This window comes from Cetorhinus maximus, chromosome 3, assembly GCF_964194155.1.
Source record: "Cetorhinus maximus chromosome 3, sCetMax3.hap1.1, whole genome shotgun sequence".
Lineage (NCBI taxonomy): Eukaryota > Metazoa > Chordata > Chondrichthyes > Lamniformes > Cetorhinidae > Cetorhinus > Cetorhinus maximus.
Genome location: NC_135881.1, coordinates 179,364,078 through 179,387,255, shown reverse-complemented (window position 1 = coordinate 179,387,255; position 23,178 = coordinate 179,364,078). Strand labels below are relative to the sequence as shown.

The window sequence follows — 23,178 nt, the reverse complement described above, 5'->3', positions numbered from 1 at the left end:
CTCTGCCTCTCCACCTCTCTCTTCCTGTTTAAGGTGCCCATTAAAACTTACCTGTTTGCCCAGGCTTCTAGTCATTAGTCCTAATATCTTCTGTGGATCAGTGTTAATTTATCCGATGCACCATTTTGGGACATTTTTGGACTACCTTAATGGTGCTATACAAAGGCAAGTAATGTTATTTGTATAAAACTAAAGAAAATATGTGCGTGTGTGTGTGTGTGATGTGTGTTATGACGTGGCAGATGATGTGTGCCAGGTAGACCAAATTGACAAAGGAAACTTGATCACACTATCACAATGGTTTTGCAATTTGTATTTATTGCAAGATGTATGCACTGAATTCAGAAGTAATGAGTCCACCAAGACATTTAGAGATTTTAAAAATTAAATTAAAATATTTATTAACAAAGTAAAAGATTTCAAGCACATACATGAGACTACAATTACTTAATACTATAACAACTCCTAAAATTCCTATTAAACCTGACTCCCAGTTACACACCCACTTTATGGTAACAATCCAAAATAGATTTTAGATTTTTTAAAACCCAGCAAGTTAACACAGTATCCACTTGACAGTGGAATTCCAAATGACTTTCTCCAACTTTAGTTACTGGACATAACAGACTTGTGCACAAATGGCTGAAGGCTTCTTCAAGGTTGTTTTACACATTCATGTTAGATCTTACACAGCCCCCAACGTAGCCTTTCATTCTCCTTTATATATGTTTCTCTCTCTTTAATATGCATATTCCATTACTCCATATGCCTTTGGAACTGTACCTTTCCCATATTATAAAAATTTTCATGTTGTCAATATTGTCAGTAACTTTGGGAAAAATAAACACATTCCTTAGCCTTGCTTATCTGGCTATTTGTAAGTAGACTAAGATCCCTTTGAAATCCAGACAATCCCTTCACTTATCTAAAAATGTAAATTTCCTTCACACCTTGCATGCTAAGACAGCATCCATGTTTCCTCATTAGCATTTCAAGTACATTTCTACATCTAGCTTCTTTTGATAATTTCAAGCTTGCAGTCTACCTGACTCCAAATGTAACTAAATCACACAGGCAGAACCATCTACATTCACACCTATAAACCTGCTTTACAAACAAGCCAAAAAAAATTATGAAAATTATTATACATTCGTAACTGTATGTGTGCGTGTGTGTGTGGGGTGGGGGTGGCGGGGGGAGGGGGGGGGAGTGCGTGTTTGTGGGCTGTGTGCGTTTGTTGGGGGTGTGTCTGTGTTTGAAAGGGGTGGGTGTGTGTATGGTATGTGTGTGGGTATGTTTATTGGGGGAATTGCTCAATCATCTCCATTCTGGGTGAGAATAGTGGTATCACTATGTACAGCCTATGAAAGGTGCTTTCAGCATGTGACTGAAGCATAATCGATGCAGAGGTGTCACTTCACACCAATGTTCCAGTTATGTAGATATACCCTCGGCCTAACCTGACACCAGACTAAAGCAGAGTGAGTCTCTGGGAAGGAAAGAGCCTCAGCTTCAAAGTCAATTCAGACCTAATTCAAAATCAGTTTACATTCCAGAAGTTTAGCAATGGAATGGAGCCAAAACAACTCAGTTTGTCGTAGGGATGTGTAGTAACGATTGTAATAGGCATAAAATTTGCATGTATGTGTTTTGCAGATATTTTTTTAAAAATAAAGAATTTGCATTTATATAAAGTCTTTCATGACCTCAAGATCCCAAAACACTTTACAGCTGTACTTTTGAAGTGTTTTCACTGTTGTAATGTAGGAAGCCAATTTCAAAACAACTAGGTCCTGCAAACAAGAATGAAATAAATTTTAAGATATTCTGTTTTTCGCGGCATTGGTTAAGGGATAAATTTTAGCCAGGACACCAGAGAGAACTTCCTTGCTCTTCTTGAAAATAATGCCATAGGTCCTTTTACATCTGCCTGAGAGGATGGGAGTTTAGCGTTTGGATTGAAAATTAAATTAAAATATTTTAAGGGCAGGTGGGACCTCAGTTTAATGTCTCACCCCGAAAGTGGATTTTGGTTTTGGTTCAATGAGCTTTACTCCAGCTTATGCCACAATCATTCACTGCCTTAGATAGACCACGTGGACACTAGTGATGTCCCTGTGACTTAGTTGTGTGACCTTTTTTTTTTATTAATGGCAGTATTATGCTGTATGAAACTATTTATCAGTTTAATAACTTGCTCCAATATTGTCACAAGATGCTGGTATGTAAGGTGGCTTATTGTAGCCTCAGGGTAAAGAAAATGTGTTGTTTGCATTAAATAATAGTGCCAGGTTTTGATTCGAGGATAAGCACCTTGCCCTCCCTGGGTGTGTTTTGCTTTATTTTTGTGTGCATCTTTTTTCAGCCTAAAAAGCAGTAAGTGGTCATTAATGTGATGAAGAAATTAGGCTGGGGTAGTCAGTTGCAAGGTTGTGCTGCACAAAACTGATTTCATAACTCAAAATCTTGGCAGTGTTAAGATCCCTTGTCAAACGATCCCTTGTAAAACAATCCCTTGTCAAACGATCCCTTTAAAGCGATCCCTTTAAATTCGAACTTCCAGTTGATAGCTGAAAGGTTGACGTGACAAGATTTCACGTTTTAAGACTTCACTATAACAAAGAGACTAAAAGCATTATTGATGAAATGCTATTTTTGTAGGCAACTTATACCTTAAACAGAACTTTCCCCTTTTACTACAACCAAAAAACCCACTGAAGTCCCTGAAGTAGTCGTTCAGTTTTCCCTGGACCCAGTCCAAAGTGATTCTCAGCTACCGAGGGTTTACTTTCATTCTTTTCCTTCCAGCCTGGTAACTTTTAACCTCAGAACTGTCTTTCCTGGTGAGGGTTTTTCCTGGTGGTTTTCCCTCTAGCGCAAGCTAAGCAAATCTTCCAGCCTCATTTCAAATTCTCACAAATGTGGTCTTTTCAATCCAAACGCTAAACTCCCACCATGTTCCTACATGCTCAACCTTATGAGGCTTTCTTCCTCTCACTGATTGCTCTCTTCCGGATTCTGGCAGACTACCTGTGTATCCTGTGATTTTTCAGGGATATCTCAGAAACTGTCCGCCTTTCAGTGCCCATCTCCATGGCAACGTGAAACACATAGACCTTTTGTCCAGGTAGAAATACTGATTAGCTATCCTTGAAACTCCAATTCTATTCTATTTTGGAAGTAAATGGACAGTTTAGAGTACAACTGTTCACAAGTCTCAACACTGTCCTGGGATTTTGGAGAGTACCAGTCTATCCACTGCTGCTGTCATTGTCTCCAAGTGTGAACATTTTACACCTTCCTTCCAGCAAAACAACCCGAGCCTTCCTTTAATCTTTAACAGCCACCTCTTCCAGGGCTGTTGCTAGGCAGACATCAGAACAGGTCGTATGATGCCTTTCCTTTTATCCTAAATTAAAGATGCAGGCCCTAAACATAACAATCTTATACACCTCATTTGTAACAATAGTCATGAAGAAGTTATGACTTGCCTTACAAAGGAATTCCTTTGGGTGGTCGTGAATTAGACTTTTTTATGTCACTTGGATCATTTTTGGACAACTGGCTACAATGAGAATGAATTAAGTTTGAACAGCTGTTAAAATGTGAAGCGTTTTTCCCCCACACCACTCTCTTCAGAAGTATCTGTGGCTAACAAAATTTTCACAGTCTTAACATAGAGCTTTGCTTAATTTTCTGATTGCTTGATCTACTGAAAGTGAAGTTAGGATATATTTTTTAAATAAATAGAGTTTTAAAAAGCTAAGGTTTGAAATGTAAGGAAATATGGTTCATTCTCCAATTCATCAGGCCTTGCCCAACTGTTCATGGGAACTGGTGGCTGGAGCTTTTGGTCTCAAAGTCACAGTCTTCATGGGAGAAAGAAACTTCAAGTTTAACATATCCTGGCTTCATAGTGATGTCAACATTGTTCCACAGAGAGAACACTTCATATTTGGTACCAGGCCCAATGTCAAGGAAACATGCCCCTCAAATGAAAGACAGAAAGCTAATTATTGCACAATTACTTATTCAGCTTGAGGTCCCTTATTCCAAAATAGAGGCCTCACTCATCCTTTGCCAGTGATACTTTAGTTTTGTGATGTAACTGAGTTTATTGGGAAATCCTATAATCTACTCATTGCTAGTCAAATAACTCTTTTTGAATTTCATTACAGTTGAACCCTTAGACCAGTTGACTTGTAGAGCTGACAAGAGCAACTCTTATATCACAGTACTGCTGTAAAATTGGCCTTCTTTCCAATGCTTTTGACCAACTTTGGTGTGTTAAAGACTGTTTATTTGAACTCCCTGCTCTCTTCATTGCAGAATTGCTAATATCAAATGCTCTTGGGATTGGAAGCCTCCCCTTGGACCCACACCCGACCCACAGGAATGGGAAATAAGAGAGAATTTATGAAATGCTCCAATTAGCTTGTGGTCGCTGGTGTTGCACAGCCTTCTCAATAGCTGGGACATTGGGATGCCTGGTTGCTTATAGTTTCACTGCCTGGGGCAAGGAAACCAATGAGGAAAAACATTTGGTTGAAGCTAAAGATAAACAATTGGCTATTTTTTTTTTAAAATTGGACTACTTTGTTACTAAGATTGACACCATCCATTCAACTGCCTCTGCCATTCACTCCCTTCCCCAGCCTACCAGGCCAAAATTCCTCCAAAAGGTCTCCTCGGCCCTAGCCCTGAACTCGCGTTGCTCTCTAGTTTCTCTCCTATGGTCCCTCAAGTTCATCTTATAAATGGGACCCACTTCCTGCTCCCTAAATCCTATTTCCATTAAACTGCTGACTGCCTAACTTCCCTTCCAGCTGGTCCCCATATTACCTGATATGCGAACAGTTCTCTCTCTCTCTTTCCAGATACTGTCCCCTTTTCCTTCAAATTATTTATTGTAGCCGTTATAACATTATAACCCTTCTCAAAAAAATAATTCTTGACCACACTGTCCTTGTAAACCACCATCCCATCTCCAATCTCCCTGTTCTCTCCAAAGCCCTTGAATGTGTTGTCGCCTCCCAAATTTGCACCAAACCTCCTTGGAACTCCACATATGAATCGTGCCAATCAGGTTTCTGCCCGCCACAGTACCCTCAAAATGGCTCTTACTAAAGTCACAATGGCATCCTATGCAACTGTGAAAAAGGTGAATTTCCTTCCTCGTCCTCAACCTGCCTGCAGTCTTTGATACAGTTGACCATACTATCCTCCTCCAACTCGCCTACATCCAGTGGGACTACTCTCACCTGGTTCCATTATTCTCTAACTATAGGCAGAGAATCACTTGTAATGTTTTCTATTCCTGTTCTTGCACTATTACCTTTAGTGTCCCCCAGGTGTCTATCCTTGGCCCCCCTCCTATTTCACATACACATGCTGCCCTTTGTTGACATCATCTGAAAACACAGCATTAGTTTTCACAATTAAGCTGATGACACCCAGCTCCACTTCACCACCTCTCTTGACTCCTTCACTGTCTCTAAATTATCAGACTGCTTATCCAACATCCAGTATTGGATGAACAGAATTTTCCTCCAGTTAAATATTGGGAAGACAGAAGCCATTGGCTTTGGTCCTCGGTCCAAACTCCATCCTCTAGCTACTGACTCTATTTCTCCACTTGACAACTGTCTTGAGGATCACCCAGACTGTTTGCAACTTTGGTGTCATGTTTGATCCCAAGATGAGCTCTGGCTGCATATCCATGCCATCACGAAAACTGTTTTTTTCCACCTCCATGGCATTGCCCAGCTCTGCCCCCTCATCAGCTCATCTGCTGCTGAAACCCTCATTCACAACATTACCTCTAGACGTTACTATTCCAACTCACTCCTAGCTGGCCTCTCTCATTCTACTCTCTGTAAACTTGAAGTCTTACAAAACCCTGTTGCCCATATCCTTACACTTGAAATCCCATTCACTCATCACCCCTGTGCTCACTGACCAATGTTGGCTCCTGGTTAAGCAATGCTTCAGTTTTAAAATTCTCGTCCTTGTTTTCAAATCCGTCCATGGCTCATGCCTCCCTATCTTTGTGATCTCCTCCAGTTCCACATCCCTCTGAGATATCCGCACTCCTCTAATTCTGATCTCTTGAGCATCCCCAATTTTAATTGATCCATAGTTGGTGGCTGTATGTTTTGGCTGTCTCTACCTTAAACTCTGGAATTCCCTCCCTTAACTTCTCCTCCCCTCTTTCAACCCTTATGAAGCTCCTTAAAATACACCTCTTTGATCAAGTTTTGGATCATCTGCCCTAATACCTTTATAACGCACAGATGAAGTGCCTTGAGATGTTTTGTTAAATTAAAGGTGCTATACAAAATAAGTTGTTCTTGACCTGAGTCACTTCAGTTCTGTTGGATTTTATTACAAGTTGTGTCAGATGCTCTTTGCTGTACAATACCTGACGTTTCTTACCCTTTTTGTTTGTACTTTGTAGGTTGGTACAGCCAGGTATATGGCGCCTGAGGTGCTGGAGTCTCGAATCAACTTGGAGGACATTGAGGCATTTAAACAGACTGATGTATATTCGATGGCACTAGTTCTGTGGGAGATAGCATCGCGATGTACAGCTGTTGGTGGTAAGTGGCATTAAAGCTCTATATTTTAAAACTACAACAGACTGCTCTTTAGAACATTGTTCAACAATAAACTCCACATTTAGTCCTGTTGATGTAAAGTATTTGGAAATTTCAACAGGAAGGAGAGAACTAAGAAAAAATGATCACGGGTTTCAACCATTGTTCAGTTGATAGTGCTCTCCTCGCCAAGTCAGGCATCAAGCCAAGGCCCTGCCTGCCTCCTCAGGTGTCTATGAAAGCTCCCAAGGCACTATTTTAAAGAAGAGTAGAGGGTTTCTTGCCAATATTTATCAAACTATCTACATAGAATAGTACAGTAGAGAAGGAAGCCATTTGGCTTATCGAGTCTGTGCCAGTTGTTTTGAATAATAACCCAGTTAGTCCCACTGCCGACTCTTTCCCCATATCCCTGCAATTTTTCTACTTCAAGTATTCATCCAATTTTCTTTTGATGGCTACTATTGAATCTGTATCCACCACCCTAATGGGTAAGACATTCCAAATCCTAACCATGCATTGCATAAAATAGTTTTTCCTCTTATTGCTTCTGGTTCATTTGCTAATCATCTTAAATTTGTGCCCTCTGTTATTGACCTATTTGCCAGTGGAACAGTTCCTCTTCATTTACTCGATCAGTGTAACAGCAGTAAAAAAAAACGATCAAATGGTCATTAATCTCATTGCCTGTTATGGAAACTTCCTGTGCACAAATTAGCTGCTGCATTTCCCAGTAACTACACTTCAAAAGTACTTCCTTGGCCATAGAGTGTTTTGCAATATCCTGAGGTCATGAAAGGGTCTATGCAACTACTAGTCCTCCCTTTTCATAAAAAGGATGAGCTTAATCTGGATTTGATGGTCCGATGATGCATGGTTTCCTGCCATTTCTCTAGAATTGCTTTGCTGCCTAGTACAATATCAAAGACTCAAATTGTGCTTCTACAATGCTGAAGTCCCACTGCTGTTCTCTGGGGAGACTGATCTTCATGTGTCACACTCTTCCTTTTAATTTTCATCTGACTGCAAGTCATGCTGGGTTCCACATCTTTGTACAAAGATTCAATTGCTTTACAATGTGTGAACACAGGGATTATCTCTTTATATGTACTCTGAACCTTGCATTTGTAGATCCATATTTTCTTGGACCCATTGATGTTTTCAGTTCCCTGTACACTGGGGATTTCATACTCCTGAGTGCAGCCAGCAGACAGTGACACATGTCACCCGCTAACAGAACTCAGATAAGGTGTAAAAGTGCCTAAGAACTGGCAATCATATCTGAGTTAAAGTTATCCCATTCCCAGAGGACATGTGGTTGTATAGTGTGTTAAAGACTGAATGTTCCCGATTTGAATCCAACCAGTAGAGTTAGCATGAAAGCCTCTTCTACTTGTTAGCTCTAGTAGGCCTATGTGTCGTAAATTTGAGAAGATTCAATGCAGTTGCAATTAGGCAAAGTGCCAACAAAACTGCTTCTAATTTGACATTAAATTCATAGAGCAGAATTTTCTGCCTGTCGGGTGGGCGGGCCCGAACCAATCTCCTCCCAGTATGACGTCCGGCGGGAAGCGCTGTGCGCTTCCTGTGCAGGTGGGGGTGGAGGATTCCCCAAAAGCGAGAGTGTGCTCTTTTGCGCATGCGCATGAAAGAGCGCACATCTCCCTGAGGATAAGTGCTGCCTCAGGGAGATCGCTGATATTTTTAACAACATTAAAAATAGAAAAAAAATCCTTACCATGTCCCCCTCAAGTGACAATATCACATGAGACAAGACATGTTCATAATTTACATTGTAAGTTTATTAAACTTTTTTAAACCCTACATGAAACCTCATCCCGCCGGTGAATGAGGTTTCATGTTTTTTCTATTCCCCGCCGGGGCTCCTAGCCTGCCCACCAACCTTAAGGTTGGACGGGCAGGTCCTTTAATTGTATAATTGATCCTGTCAATGGCCTCAATTGGCCATTGACAGGTCGGCGGGCGCACAGCTGATTTTGCTGTAAGCCTGTCTTCCTGAAAATTTAAATGGGGCGGGATGACGGCGGGAGTTGCCCCTATGTCATCCCACGTCATCTTACGTGTCGGCAAGTGGGCCCCGCCCCCTGCTCGCCGACAGCAAAATTCTGCCCACAGTCTCACTTGAGAAGGCCTCAAGATGGCTACTGTGGGAAGTGACAAAATGTCACATTGTTGCAGTGGAGGTTTTCAGTGGGCTGCATTTTCCATCGGCGAGCAGGGGACCCGCTCGCCGGTGCATAAAATGACACAGGGTAATGTCGGGCGGAAGTCCCGATGTCATCCCGCGTCATTTACATATTCAGGTCGGCCTATTAAGGCCATTAAAAATCTAAATGACATCATTAATGGACCTGCCCGTCCCACCTTAAGGTTGGCGGGCAGGCCGGGAACCCTGGCAGGCTTCTGAAAAAACATGAAACCTCATCCACGGGCGGGATGAGGTTTCATAGGGGATTTTAAAATTTCAGAATGTTTTAAAATAAAAGCTATGGACATGTCCCGACTCATGTGACAGTGTCACATGAGGGGATGTGGCATCGAATTTTTTTCTATTGTTTATAGTGCTTTTCAGATTTGAGCCAATTTCCCTGAGGCAGCACTTTGCCTCAGGGAGACCTGTGCGCTCTTTCACGCGCGTGCGTGAATGAGCGCACTCCCGGCTCAGGGAATTCCCCCCCCTCCCGGCCTGCACAGGGAGCGCACAGCACTTCCTGGCAGACGTCACACTGGGCAGGCCTTAATTGGCCCGCCCATGTAAAATGGAGGCATGCCCTAAATTGGGGGCGCTGATCAGGAACCCACCCTCCCGCGCCTGCCCCCGCACATCCCCCCCGATGGGGGGAAATGTTGCCCAGTGTTTCAAACTGAGATATGTTGTTCAGGAAGAGTAAGAGTAGATTTGCCCTACATATTGCTGCACTGCACTTGGCCTGGGAGTTTATGACATTGGCACTGTGTGTCTGAAATAGAATATGTTCCAATCACTAATCACGATGAGCTCAGGATTCATACAACAGAAATCAATCTGTTGTCTCCCGTTGTGGATCCTTGGCAACTTCTTGGGATTGAGTATTTCAAGCCTTCTTGCTCAGTGTCTCAATGGAATAGTACAGCCAAGAACTGGCACCCACGTCCTACCATTCCGTACGTGACAAAGTGTTACATAGGAACATAGGAGCAGGAGTAGGCCATTCGGCCCTTCGAGCTTGCTCCACCGTGGCTGATCTAATTGTGATCTCAACTCCGCTCTCCTATCTGCCCCCATAACCCGTGGCTCCCTCGTCTTATCAAAAGTCTGGCTAACTCAGCCTTGAATATATTCAATGACCCAACCTCCACTGCTTTCTGGGGAAGAGAATTCCACAGACTAATGACAGAAAAGATTTCTCCTCATCTCTGCCTTAAAAGGGAGACCTCTTATTTTTAAACTGCGTCCCCTAAGGCAGAATTTTACTTCTCACGGGCAGGCGGGCGCGTGCCCAACCTGATCAGGCATAAAATAGTGCAACATGACGTCGGGTGAGCGTGCCAATGTCATCGTGTACTCATGCGATATTTCGGTCGGTGGGTGCGCTCGAGAGTCGGCAGCACGCCCACCGACAATTAAGAGGCATATTAAGGCCATTAATGTAGTAACTGACCTGGATTTTTCGCTGACCGTCTAACCTTACAGTTGGCGGGAGGGTGAATCGGCTAGGCAGCCTTTGGATTTTCAAGGAAACCTCATCCAAGGGTGGGATGAGGTTTCCAATATTAATTTTGAAAATTGTACCCAAGCTTTTTTTTAATCATCAATGTGTTGCAGTGAGTGATTTTTAATGGGTGGAAATTTTTTTTGGAATTTCAAAATGTTTACTTTTGGATTTAAAATTCTTCAGCTCCCTGAGGCAGCTCTCTGCCTTCGGGGAGCTTACATTGCGCGTTCCACCGCATCCGTGCTGACTTCAGCACTCGCCCTCTTCCCGCCCTCACACCGGCAGCGCTGAGCTCTTCAGTGCGCCTTTCACGCTGGCTGGCCAATCGCTGGCTGGCCGATCACCCGTTTCCCAGCCACTCCCAGACCCACCCACTGCACCCGCCCAACGACCCGAAAATCCTGCCCCTAGTTCTAGTCTCCCCCACAAGAGAGAACACCTCCTGGTATCCACCCTGTCAAGCCTCCTCAGGACCTTTTATGTTTCAGTCATAATTATTCCAATCACCAGTGGGAAAAGGCACAACCTGTTCAACGTTTCTTTATAAGATAAGCCCTTCACCCCAGGAATGAGTCGAGTGAACCTTCTCTGAACTGCTTCTAATGTAATTATATCCTTTTTCAAATAAGGAAACCAAATCTGTACACAGTACTCCAGATGTGGTCTCTCCAAGGCCCTGTACAACTGCAGTAATACTGACTTTTTATATTCCATTCTCCTTGCAATAAATGCCAACATTCCATTCACCTTCCTAATCACTTGCTGTAGCTGCATACTAACTTTTTGTGATTCATGTACCAGGACACCCAGATCCCTCTGTACCACCAAGTTCTGCAATTTCTCTCCATTTAGATAGTATACTGCTTTTCTATTCTTTCCGCCAAATTGTATAAGTTTCCATTTTCCCACATCATACTCCAGCTGCCATTTTTTTGCCCACTCACATAACTTATCTATATCCCTTTGTAAACTACTTATCTCCTCCTGACAACTTACTTTCCTACCTATCTTGGTGTCATCGGCAAATTTAGCTACCATAAATTCAGTCCTTTCATCCAAGACAATGATGTAGGTTGTAAATAGTTAAGGCCCCAGCACTGATCCCTGTGGCACTCCACTAATTACAGCTGCCAACCTCAAAAATACCCATTTTCCCTACTCTCTGTATGTTGTTAGCTAACCACTCCATTATCCATGCTAAAAAGCTAACTCCTACACCGTGAGTTCTTCTTTTGTATAGTAACCTTTGATGTGGCACCCTTATAAAATGCCTTTTGGAAATCCAAGACCACTGCATCTACAGGCTCCCCTTTATCCACCTTGCCTAGTTTTTCAAAGAACTCCAATAAATTAGTTAAACACAATTTCCCTTTCACAAAACCATGTTGACTCAACCTGATTCCACTATGATTTTCCAAGTATTCTGCTATAACCTCCTTAATAATGGATTCTAGCAATTTCCCTATGACAGATGTGAGACTAACTGACTTATAATTTCCCGCTTTCTGTTTACCTCTTGAATAAAGGTGTTACATTTGCTATTTTCCCATCTGATAGGACCCTTTCAGAATCAAAGGAATTTTGGAAGATTACAAACTGTAGAGCAGTGATGGACAACCTAGGATAGTGAGTGGAGCACATGAGTGATCCTCCTTCATCTCAGCGGGCCGCAAGATTGAAATCGGGCATGTGCACTAACCATGACCCCATGAATAAGATTAAATACATTTATTACCCATTGAATATTTCATAACAAGTTATAGAAAATGATTAATAATTCACAAATTAATAGAACTGTCATCAACTTCAAATGGTAAAAACACTTCATCATACTCAGTGTGACTTCTGGTTGGATCTGTCCTCCATAAGCTTTCTTAGATAGTTTTGCTAACTGCGCTTGTGTACCTAGAATTTGCAGGACGTGCCGATTGAACCGTAGCAGCACTTTGATTGGATGCAGAGGGAGCACACAGCCCTCACAGTTAATGTTGTGTGCAATCAGCATGCACCTCACTTCACGTACCCTTGCTTTACATGCGTATCTCGTTAGTAATACAGGTAGAAAAAAAACTATGCGGACAAAAACCAGCAGAATCTAGCAACCCTGCACTTGAGCAATGGTCAACAAAATGTCTCGCGGGCTGCACTCAGAGCCCTGAATGAATCGCTGCATGCAGCCCAAAGGCCGCAGGTTGCCCACAGCTGCTGTAGAGTAATGGGTGAATAATTCTTTTCGAGTTATCAACAGTCACAGATTGCAACTCTTTTGAGTACAATCACAGTTCTTGGTTTCCGGGAGTGGGACATGAACCCACAACCCTCTGATTCAAAGGCGAGGGTGCTATGGACTGAGCCACAGCTGATGTTAATTAAACAATGATGTTAATGATGATGGAAGTATGACATCAGGGTCAGATAACCAGGAGACTCCAAGGGAGCAAGACACAAACAACTCAGTGTCCAGAGAAAATGTACTTAGCACGAGGTCTTGGATGTAAATCGCTGTAAATAGTTTCAAGATAAAACTTAATATTAACTATCTCCAAGTCACACATAGGGCTGGATTTTACCGTCAGCGAGCGGGGGTGGGGCCCACTCGCTGATGCGTAAAATGTCACGGGATGACATCGGGCTGATCCCCCATTTAAATTTTCAAGAAGGCGGGGTCACAGCAAAATCAGCTGCGGGCCCGCCGACCTGTCAATGGCTACTTGAGGACCTGCCCATCCAACCTTAAGGTTGGCAGGCAGGCCAGGGGCCCTGGTGGCAACTAGAAAAAACATGGAAACTCAACCACCGGCGGGATGAGGTTTCATGTAGGGTTTTAAAAATTGTAATAAAGTTGTTATGGAAATTATGACCATGTCCCAACTCATGTACATGAGGGGACATGTAAGGGATTTTTTTTTTTCTATTTTTAATATTTTACAAGTCGAGGTGATCTCCCTCAGGGAGATGAGTGCGTTCTTTCGTGCGCATGCGCAAAAGAGCACACTCTCAATTTTAGGGCTTCCCCCCCCCTGCCCGCACAGAGAGCGCATAGAGCTTCCCTGTGGACGTCACGCTGGGCGGGCCTTAATTGGCCCGCCCACATAAAATGGCAGTGCAGCCCCGATCGCCGTCCACACCCGCCCACGATTGGGTCAGCTCCGCCCGCCCGACAAACAGAAAATTCAGCCCATAGAGTAAGAGAAACTTCACCCAGCCAAAAAACAAGTAAAGGGCAACAAGGCAAACCCAATAACCAATGCCACTATTATCTCTGCAGCCACTTCTTTTCAGGCCCTAGGATGCCAGCCATCTGGTCCTGCAGACTTGTCAGACTTTACATCTAATAGTTTTCTGGGAACCTTTTCCCTGGTGATGATTTTAAGTTGAATGTTAAGCATTTCTCTTTACAGTTCTTAGCTGTGGGAAGGTACTTCAAGGAAATTCAACACACCAGCTAAAAGCCAGGACAATAAAGCAATTACTGTAATAAAAACAGAAATTGTTGGAAACAGTCAGCAGGTCTGGCAGCATCTACGGAGCGAGAAACAGTGTTAATGTTTCTGGGCAATGACCTCTCATCAGAACTGCCATTATTGTTCTGTTTGTTTCTAGGGTACACAAGGATTTGTCCAGGGATTAGCTGTAGCAAAAATCGACACCTATCAGCAGTGCACGTTCATGTAGTGCTGAGAAAATCTCCTATCAGCATTATCTGAAGCCCTTGTATTAGAGAAATGTGTTACCTTTAGTTGGCCTACTTGAAAGTACCATTGAAATTCAAAACATGCTTTATAAAATGTGGCATGGGGAAAAAGAACCTCTTCAATCATTCCATGGTGAAAATCATGTTCTTTTTAAAGTTTATTCTTGGGACATGGCTGACTCTAGCAAGGCCAGAATTTACTGCCCATCCCTAATTGCCCTTGAGGGCTGTCTTTTTGAATCACTGCAGTCCATGTGGTTTCCGCAGTGTCGTTAGTTAGAGTTTGTGGATTCTGACCCATTGACGGTGAAGGAATGGCAGATATATGTCCCAAGTTGGTATGTTGTGTGACTTGGATGGGAACTTGGAGATGATGGTGTTTCTATGTGCCTGTTGTCCTTGCCCTTCTGGGTGACAGAGGTTGCACACTAGGGAGATGCCACCAAAGAAGTCGTTTAAATATCGGCCTGAATGGCAGCTGATCACCAAAACAAATTGGGAATAATCCTCAAAAAAGAGTTTCTAAAAGACAGCTTCATTATTGTCATCAGGATGTATTCCAATGTTATAGAAACAGAAAATACTGGAAATACTCAGTAGATCAGGCAGCATCTGTGGAACCCCCATTACCACCCCTTTGTGCCTTACATCATCATCTCTTTTGTCATCTAATCTCTCCGACCTTTCACCTTATCACAGACCTTCCCTTTAGTTTTTTCCCCCACTCCCCCCACTTTCCAAGCCTGTGATACATTCCTAACTTGTTTCCAGGTCTAACAAATAATCATCAGCCTGTAGCATTAACTTGTTTCTTCCTCCACAGATCTTGTCCGACCTACTGATTATCTCCACCATTTTCTGTTTATATTTTAGCTTTACCCATCCACATTTTTTCATTTGAACATTGTATTTGTTATGAGGTGGCAAGTGTTATGTGCCAGGTGGACCAAATCCACATCGGAAACTTGGCCACGCTATCACAACAGTTTTACCATTTGCATTTATTACTAGAAGATTTGTGCACTGAATTCAGGAGTAATGAGCCCACCAACAACTTCAGAGATTTTAAAAATTAAATTAAAACATTTATTAACAAAATAAAAGAATTTAAGCACATCTTGATATTATAACAAATCCCAAAATTCTTAATTAACTTGACTCCGAACTACGCACCCTCTTTAAGCCAACAGTCCAAAATGGATTTTACACTTAAATAAGCAATCCAGCAAGGTTACCACACCACCCACTCGACAGTGGAATTCCAAAGGCTTTTAATACAACTTTAGTTACTGGAGCAGCACTTCTTCAGTGTGGCTAGAGTCTATTCCCAAGTCTGTCTCACCCAGTGAACCTTTCCAGGTTTTCCACAGCCACCCCCAATTAGCCTTCCATCCTTCTTTATATATGTTTCTCTCTCTCTAATGTGTAAAATTCCATTGCTCTACATGTCTTTGGAAATTTACTTTTCCCGTGATATAAAAATCTTTCATGTTGTCAATATGGCCTTTTGCTTTTGGGAAAGATAAGCGTATTGCTTTGCCTCACTTATCTTGTTAGTTGTAAACATCACACCATCCCTTTGAAAATTAAACAACCCCTTCACTTATCTGAAAATGCAAATTTCATTCTCTCCCTATCTGTGGAATCCTCATCCTAGCTTATCCATCTCCATTTCAAAAGTCTGTTTTACCCATAACTCTTTCGATAATTTCAACCTTGTAATCTAAACGTCTCTAGTCTAATTAAATCGTCACACAGACAGAACCATCCACACTCACACCCATCAGCCTACAATAATATTCTGAAAACTATGATATTTTCATGACAATCTGTACTGACCAGCCTGTTTACATCTGTCACCTTATATTGGTTAAAACTACTGAGTGTAATGTGCTCAGCAAACATTAACCTAAAACTCAAACTTTCCACTGTTAGGTATATATGTGAAGTTGAGTGTTCTAGTGCAACCTTCAGGCAATATGATTGATTCTACAGTCTGTCACTAAATGAAGCCTTAAATATCAAATAGAAAAACACAAATGTTGAAACTGAACAGGCAACTCCGTCATGACCAGAAAAGAGAAAGTTTGATTAATGTTTTGAATGGGGCCACTCAGGAAAACCCTGATGAAATGATTTATCAAACGCTTAACTTATCTCTGTTTCCCAGGGCAGAATTTTCACGTCAGAGTGTGTGGGCGGGCCCAGCATGCCAACGTGTAAAATGACAAGTGGTGACGATGGGCATCCCCGACATCACCGCGCGTCATCCCGATCTTTCATTCGGCAGGCACGCGCTGGCCAAACTGTCAAAGGCCTGTTAAGGCCAGTAAAAAACCAGTTAACGTAATTAACAACACTGCCCGTCCAGCCTTAAGGTTGGTGGGCAGGCCAAGAGCCCAAGTGGCCTTCACGTTTTTCAGGAAACCTCATCAATGGGCGGAACGAGGTTTCCTGAAGGTTTTGTTGAATAAATAAATAATTTATTCACTTTTCATAAACATGTCCCAGCTCATGAGGGGACATGTCTAAATGATTTTTATCTTTCTTTATTTAAAACATTCCATATGAACTTAATCTCCCTGAGGCAGCTCCATGCCTCAGGGAAATTTCTGCGCTCTTTCACACGCATGCGTGACAAAGCGCAGGCCCCGACTCTCCCTCCTCCCCCACCGGCCACACAGGTAGCGTTGAGCACTACTGGCCGTACGTCACAATGGGTGAGCCTTAATTGGCCTGTGCACGTAAAATGGTGGCGTGCAGCCGATCACGGGCGGCAATCAGCTCCATGCCCGCCCACGCCCGCTCCCGGCCCACCTGACAGGCAGAAAATCCTACCCCCAGACACTAAGGGCAGGATATTATGCTTGACGTGCGGGCACGCGCCCAACACCCCAGAATGACACGCGATGACATCGGGTGTGCATCCCGACGTCATTGCGCAGGCTCACGATATTTCGTTCAGCGGGCGCATGACGGAATTGGCTGCGTGCCCACCGATAAATTGTAGGCCTATTAAGGCCATTAACAATCTAATTAAGTTCAAATTTAGGTTGTCCTTCCAACCTAATGGTTTGCAGGTAGGCGTAGAGGCCAAGCAGCCTTTACATTTTTTTAGGAAACCTCATCCACGAGCGGGATGAGGTTTCCTAAAGCAAATAAACATTAAATAAAAACTTTATTTTTGAATTAAAAACATGTCCCAGCTCATGTGACAGAGTCACATGAGGGGACTCGTTTTATTAAATTTTTATTCTCTTCTTAATTTTTTTACCCAGTGCTTCAATCTCCCTGAGACACGGAGCTGCCTCAGGGAGATTGGAGTGCTCTTTCGCCTGCATGTGCGAACTGCACACTAGGCCCGGCTGCCCCTCCTCCCCCCGCCCGCACAGGCAGCGCTCAGCACTGTCGCTCGCGTTCCACACAGGGCAGGCCTTAATTGGCCCCCGCCAAGGGCAAAATCCTGCCCTACGTGTTGCACACATCCAAACACTTTCTGTTTTCATTGTCTATTGTCTGTTGTGGGAAAGTGTTTGTGACATTGAACAGAAACAAAAATATTCCTAGTGTCTAATTGAACTGCATTATCAGGAGAAACTACATTACGCAAGAGCGGTAGAATGTGGGTCTTGCTACCACATGGAGCTATTGAGATGACTAACATAGATGCATTTGAGGGGAAGCTGCATAGGCTGACGAAGGAGGAAGGAATAGAAGGACATGCTGATAGGATTGGACGAAGCAGAATGGGAGGAGCCATGGGTAGAGCTTAAACTCTATATAATTATATGTTGACTAGAGTTACCTAACTTTTCAAAAACGGCACCTGCTGTTTGTGTCACGAAATTCAGAAAGAATGCTTCTAATTCATGAGAGCAAACCGAAAAACAGATGTCAACTTTACGGATTTGTCTTAACTTGGCATCTCCTTGTTAATGGAGCTATTGACATTTCAGAGAGTGAGGACTGAGGTTATTGTTCTATGAAGCTCTTCAGTGACCAGCCGTGACTGGACAGAAGCACTCTGCCTGGTACTCAGTTTAGGTTGATCTTTATTCCGACATCGAATGATAGAGACTGCTTAACAGTAGCCACCCACCTCCTGAGAGTTAAAATCTCTCCTTAATCCACTCATTCCTGTTAAGTATCCTTTATTGACTTAATATGTCCGAGAACGTTTTCCCTTTTTAAAAACAAATATTTTCATTATAATCAAGCTGCTGAGTAGCTATCAGCTAACAAAACATGTGCAGGACTTGCTTTCCAGCATTGCTCCACTTCCAATTGGATTACACCATACTTTAGGTGAAGCCTGTGTCCAGAGCCTCAGGGAGACAGGGAACATTCTCAACTGTTACAAATGCAAAGCTAGGGTAAATGCTATTAAAACTGGATCTGGATTGCTGCACCTCAAGCGGCTATCTCCCACCAGCAACAAAAAAAACACAAAATGGTCATTTCCTGTCGTCCTGGCATCGGGACAAGTAAACTTCCTTTCCTGCTGTGGTTTTTCTCCCTGTTCCAGCCTTGCTCCCATCGGCTGATCTCCAGTTACAAATGAGCACAAACTAAAACGTGTTGAGACTTAGGTCTCTATGATTGCTTTCTTTGGTTCTTTGTGCTTCTCAAATACCTATTCTTTTGAGCGCGAGACAATTTGATTGTTTGGTAAATTTTTGGCACATGCTTTTTATTTGAACAAACTGCCGGCAATGGTGCCAATAATTTACAGGGCAGAGTTGGCAATGAGACAAGGGATGACGTGACAAAGAATAATTGGCCACATAGCTTTAAGCTTTGAAAATCGACAGCTCTCAGCTGTACTTTCATTACAAAACTCTCCTGCTTTCTTTGCATTCGGTGAGCGGCATCAGCTGCTGGTCTGGTAATGCCTCAATTTAAAAATTCTCAGCCTTGTTCAAATCCTTACCTTGGGCTCGTTCCTCGTTACTTTTGTAAGCTTCTGTAGGAGTATAGCAAAAGGAGTCATTTAGCCCCTCAAGCCTATTCAGTCATTCAGTGAGATCATGGTTGATCTGCTATATAACTCCATATCTCCATAACTCCATGGGCCTTCGCCCCATATCCCTTAGTACCTTTGGTTAGCAAAAATCTGTTAACCTCAATTTTAAAATTAACAATTGATTTAGCATCAATTGCCACTTGCCATCTGCCATCAATTCCATTTACAGAAGAAAATTCCAAACTTTTACCAGCCTTTGTGTTTCATTCCTCAAAGATCTGGATCAATTTTTTGACTTTGCCCCCTAGTCCTAGAGCCCCCAACCAGTGGAAAGAGTTTCTTTCTATCCAGTTTATCTGTTTCCCTTAATATCTTGAAAACTTTTATCAAATCATCCCTTAACCTTCTAATTCCAGGGAAAATAGCCTAGTTTGTTTAATCTCTCCTCGTAGTTTAATCCTTGGAGTCCAGGTATCATTCTAGTAAGTCTATGCTGCCTTCCCTCTATGGCCAATATATCCTTGCCTAGGACTGCTTATAGTGTTCCAGCAGTGGTCTTATCAGGGTTTTATACAGCTGAAGTGTGACTTCTACCCATTTGTATTCTAGTTCTCTAGATATAAATTCTAGCATTCCATTAGCCTTTTTGATTATCTTCTGTTTGTCACATTTAAATGATTGATATACCTGCACCCCCAAGTCTCTTTGGACCTCTACTATTTCTAACTTTTCACCATTTGGAAAGTACCCTGTTCTACCCTTCTTAGGTCCAAAGTGCATAGCCTCACAGTTGCCTACATTGAAATTTATTTGTCACAGTTTTGCCTATTCACTTAATCTATCAGTATCTTTTTATAATTTTATGCTTCCATCTATACTGCTTACAATGCAGCCTATTTTTCTGTCATACCAAATTTAGATATAGGGCTTTCTATCCAATGATCTAAGTCATGGATAAATGCAGTGAATAGTTGAGGCACCACACAAATCCTTGTGGATCACCACTGGTCACATCCTTTCAATTAGAATACCTGTTCATTATCCCTACTCTGTCTCTTGTCCATCAGCCAATTTCCTAACCAGAGGGCCAATAATTTGCATCCAGCCCCATGAGCATCAACTTTAGCTAACAATCTCTTGTGAGGGACTTTATCAAATGTCTTCTGGAAGTTCATATCAATAACATCCTTAGATATTCCTCTGTCCACTACTTTAGTCACCTCTCCAAAAAGCTCAATCAGGTTTGGCAGTTGTGAGTTACCTTTTACAAATCCGTGCTCGCTCTCTGAGCAGCTGAAAATATTCAAGGTGAATAGCCCTTGATTATAGGCTCTAGTAATTTCCCAACAAAAGATATTAGGCTAACTGGTCTATGATTCCCTGGATTCCCTCTGTCAGCTTTCATAAATAGTGAAGTGACATATACTATTTTCCAATCTCAGAGAACTGTTGCCAAATCGAGAGAACTTTGGAAAATTATAGTTAGGACATTGATAATGTTCTTACCTACTTCCTTTAAAAGGCTGAGAGAGAAACCATCTGGTCCTGGGAACTTGTCACTCATTAATGCCACTATTTTCTTCATTACTGTTATGTTGCTTACATTAATTTTGTTGAGCCCCTGTCCCTGATTCTATATTTTCCTTGTGATGTCCAGCATGTTGATCTCTTCCTCCACTGTAAATACTGATGCAACGTGATTACTTAGTATGTCCACCATTTCCTTATTTTTCCACTGGCAATATCAACCTTCTCAATTTTCAAGGGCCCAGATTGCTCCTGACCACCCTCCTTTTCCTAATATAATTGTATAAAAAAGAGTTTGATATTCCTCTGCAAGTTTCTTTTCACACTCCCTTTAGTAGCTCTGTTTTGCCACCTTTTGCTGTTTTTGTACCTTTCCCATTCACCAGGATCTGTGCTATTTTTTGTATGTTTTTTATTTTACCTCTTTAGTTGTCCATGACTGCATTTTTTTGGCAAGTTGAGCTCTTGCCCCTGGGGAGTTTAAACTGGTCCTGTATCTCAAATTCTTCTCTGAACACTTCCCACTGATTTTCATTGACAGATTTTTCCAGTTTACTGCAGACAGCCTGTCCCATCCCATTGAAGTCTGCCTTAGCTAAATCTCAAATCCTAGTAGTTTTTTCATGGTTCTCCCTTTCAAACACTATGTTGAACTCATTTGTATTATGATTGCTCTTTGATAAATGTTCACACAACATTAATCACCAACTAAATCTGGTTCATTACTAAATCTAAAATATGGCCTGCCCGCTTTAGTTCCAAGACGTATTGTTGCAGAAAACCATCCCGGACACACTCAAGAAATTCACTACTTTTCTAACACGTGCTACCCTGTTTGTACCAATCTATTTGAAGCTTAAAATCCGCAATAAAACTATGCTGCCTTTGCTACATGCTTATCTATTCCCCTCTTTTATATAATCTACCACTTCACAGCTGCTACCTGTGCACAACCCTCACTACAGCCTTAAATCCTTGGCCGGGATTTTCCGGCCCCGTCACGGGCGGGACCCTCCGCGGGTGAGGTGGTGCCTCAGCCAGAAGTCCATTGATCTGCGGCAGGACCGGAAGATCCTGGCGGTGGGCAGGTGCGGAGAATCCCTCCCCTTGTCTTTTTCTTAATTCTAGACTCTTAAAGTCTTCATTACGTGCTTATCTCTCATTGTATCTTCTTACCATGGAAGTGATTTCATTCTTAAATCACTAAGGCTACTCCTACGCCTGTAACAAGGGGCACAATCATCCCAGATTTGCACTAACTGTAGTAGTGGGCGGGGAAAAGGACGTTTTGCCTACTGGCCACAATGGTAGGTTTTTGCGCCGTTTCGTCCCAATCCTGCCTCATTAATCATTCATTCCCAAGAAACACACCACTTCACTGGCAGGCAGCTTCAATTCGCCCACCACAGCATCACCTCGCCACTTCCTCACGCCAAGTGCGATATTTAAAGTGCAGCCGTGCACACGCGTCTCAGTGCTTTCAGCCCAGGACTGCTGCACAGAAGACAAAAGGCAAGGAGACTGCAGTCCGTTGATTCAGTGACGCATCCCTGGAATGCCTTCTGGACACTGTTGGAGCCCATCACGATGTCTTCTATCTCTGCTCTGGCTGCAGGAGGCCTATCAGTGTCATCACTCCAGCTTAGGAGGCGGTGGCAGTGGTGGTCAGTGCCAATGCTGCACAGAAGAGGTTTGCCATCCAGTGCAGATAGAAGATGAATGATCTCATCCGTGCCACCAGGGTAAGTCAACCATCTCATCATTCTAAACTCACACACTCATAAGCCCATCACACATTCACTAGCATCTCAGTCACTGCCAGCTCAAGGGACATCACCACTCACTCTCTCACACACACCCTCACATCTCCATCTGGCCTCATCTCCTCTGGAAACTGACTCCACAACCTTCACCCTCTTGAGGCATGTGTCTCCACACACACCCTGTGTGGAAGGGGATACCCTCCTTCCCCAGTAAAGCCCTAGTCCTGCAGCCTCTTCCCTTGCCCGAGGCCATTTCTCTCCCTTCCCAAACCAAGCCCTAACTTGGCAACTGCTGAAAAGCTACCCCTACCTTACGGCAGGTACTATAAGTAGAGACCTGCCCGTGAGCTCCCCCAAGTGATGTGGTGCTGTCTGCGAAGCCTGACGCCGATGACTGTGAGTGCTGCCCGAAGCAAGGTAGGCAAACAAACCTCAAAGTCCCAAGCAGAGTGCAGCTCACCAGGTGCGCATCACTTATGTTCAGTTGTGAAGCACACGTCGATGTGCCTGGATGATCCAACTTTGGAGGGGTAATTCTGGCAAACAAGGCTTATAGTGATATGCAGATGTATTAAAATGAAGTCCTCGATGTGCGGTGGTGGGAAACGCGGCCCGCCGTTGACAGACGGAGGGGGCAATTGCAAACTGGTTTCTGACATCGTGAAACCAGTTTTTGGCGTTCCCGCTATATTGTCCGCTCACACACTCGATGACACCTGATGCCAACGGGCACAGAAAATTCTGCTCATTATCTTTGCCTTTCCTGTAGATCTCATAACCTGATGTATTTAGTTCCTTGCAACTCTCCAAGATCACTAGGCCCCTTCAATTCTAGCCTCTTAAGTATCCCTGATTTTCATTGCTGCACCATTGGTGGCTGTGCCTTCAGCTGCCTAAACCTTAAACTCTGGAATTTCCT

The 23,178-nt window shown here is 43.0% G+C and overlaps 1 protein-coding gene across 2 annotated transcripts in view; it reads left to right on the top strand.

The window, feature by feature from the left end:
- The window catches only part of tgfbr2b (transforming growth factor beta receptor 2b), a 105,397-nt gene that overhangs the window by 49,534 nt on the left and 32,685 nt on the right, over nucleotides 1-23,178 (top strand). For both annotated transcript variants that reach the window (XR_013576239.1, XM_078539343.1), the window contains exon 5: nucleotides 6,458-6,599. Coding sequence is in view for 1 of the 2 variants with exons in the window: in XM_078539343.1 (XP_078395469.1) it covers nucleotides 6,458-6,599 (142 nt within the window). In the remaining variant the exon portion in view is untranslated. The remainder of the gene's footprint in view (nucleotides 1-6,457; nucleotides 6,600-23,178) is intronic.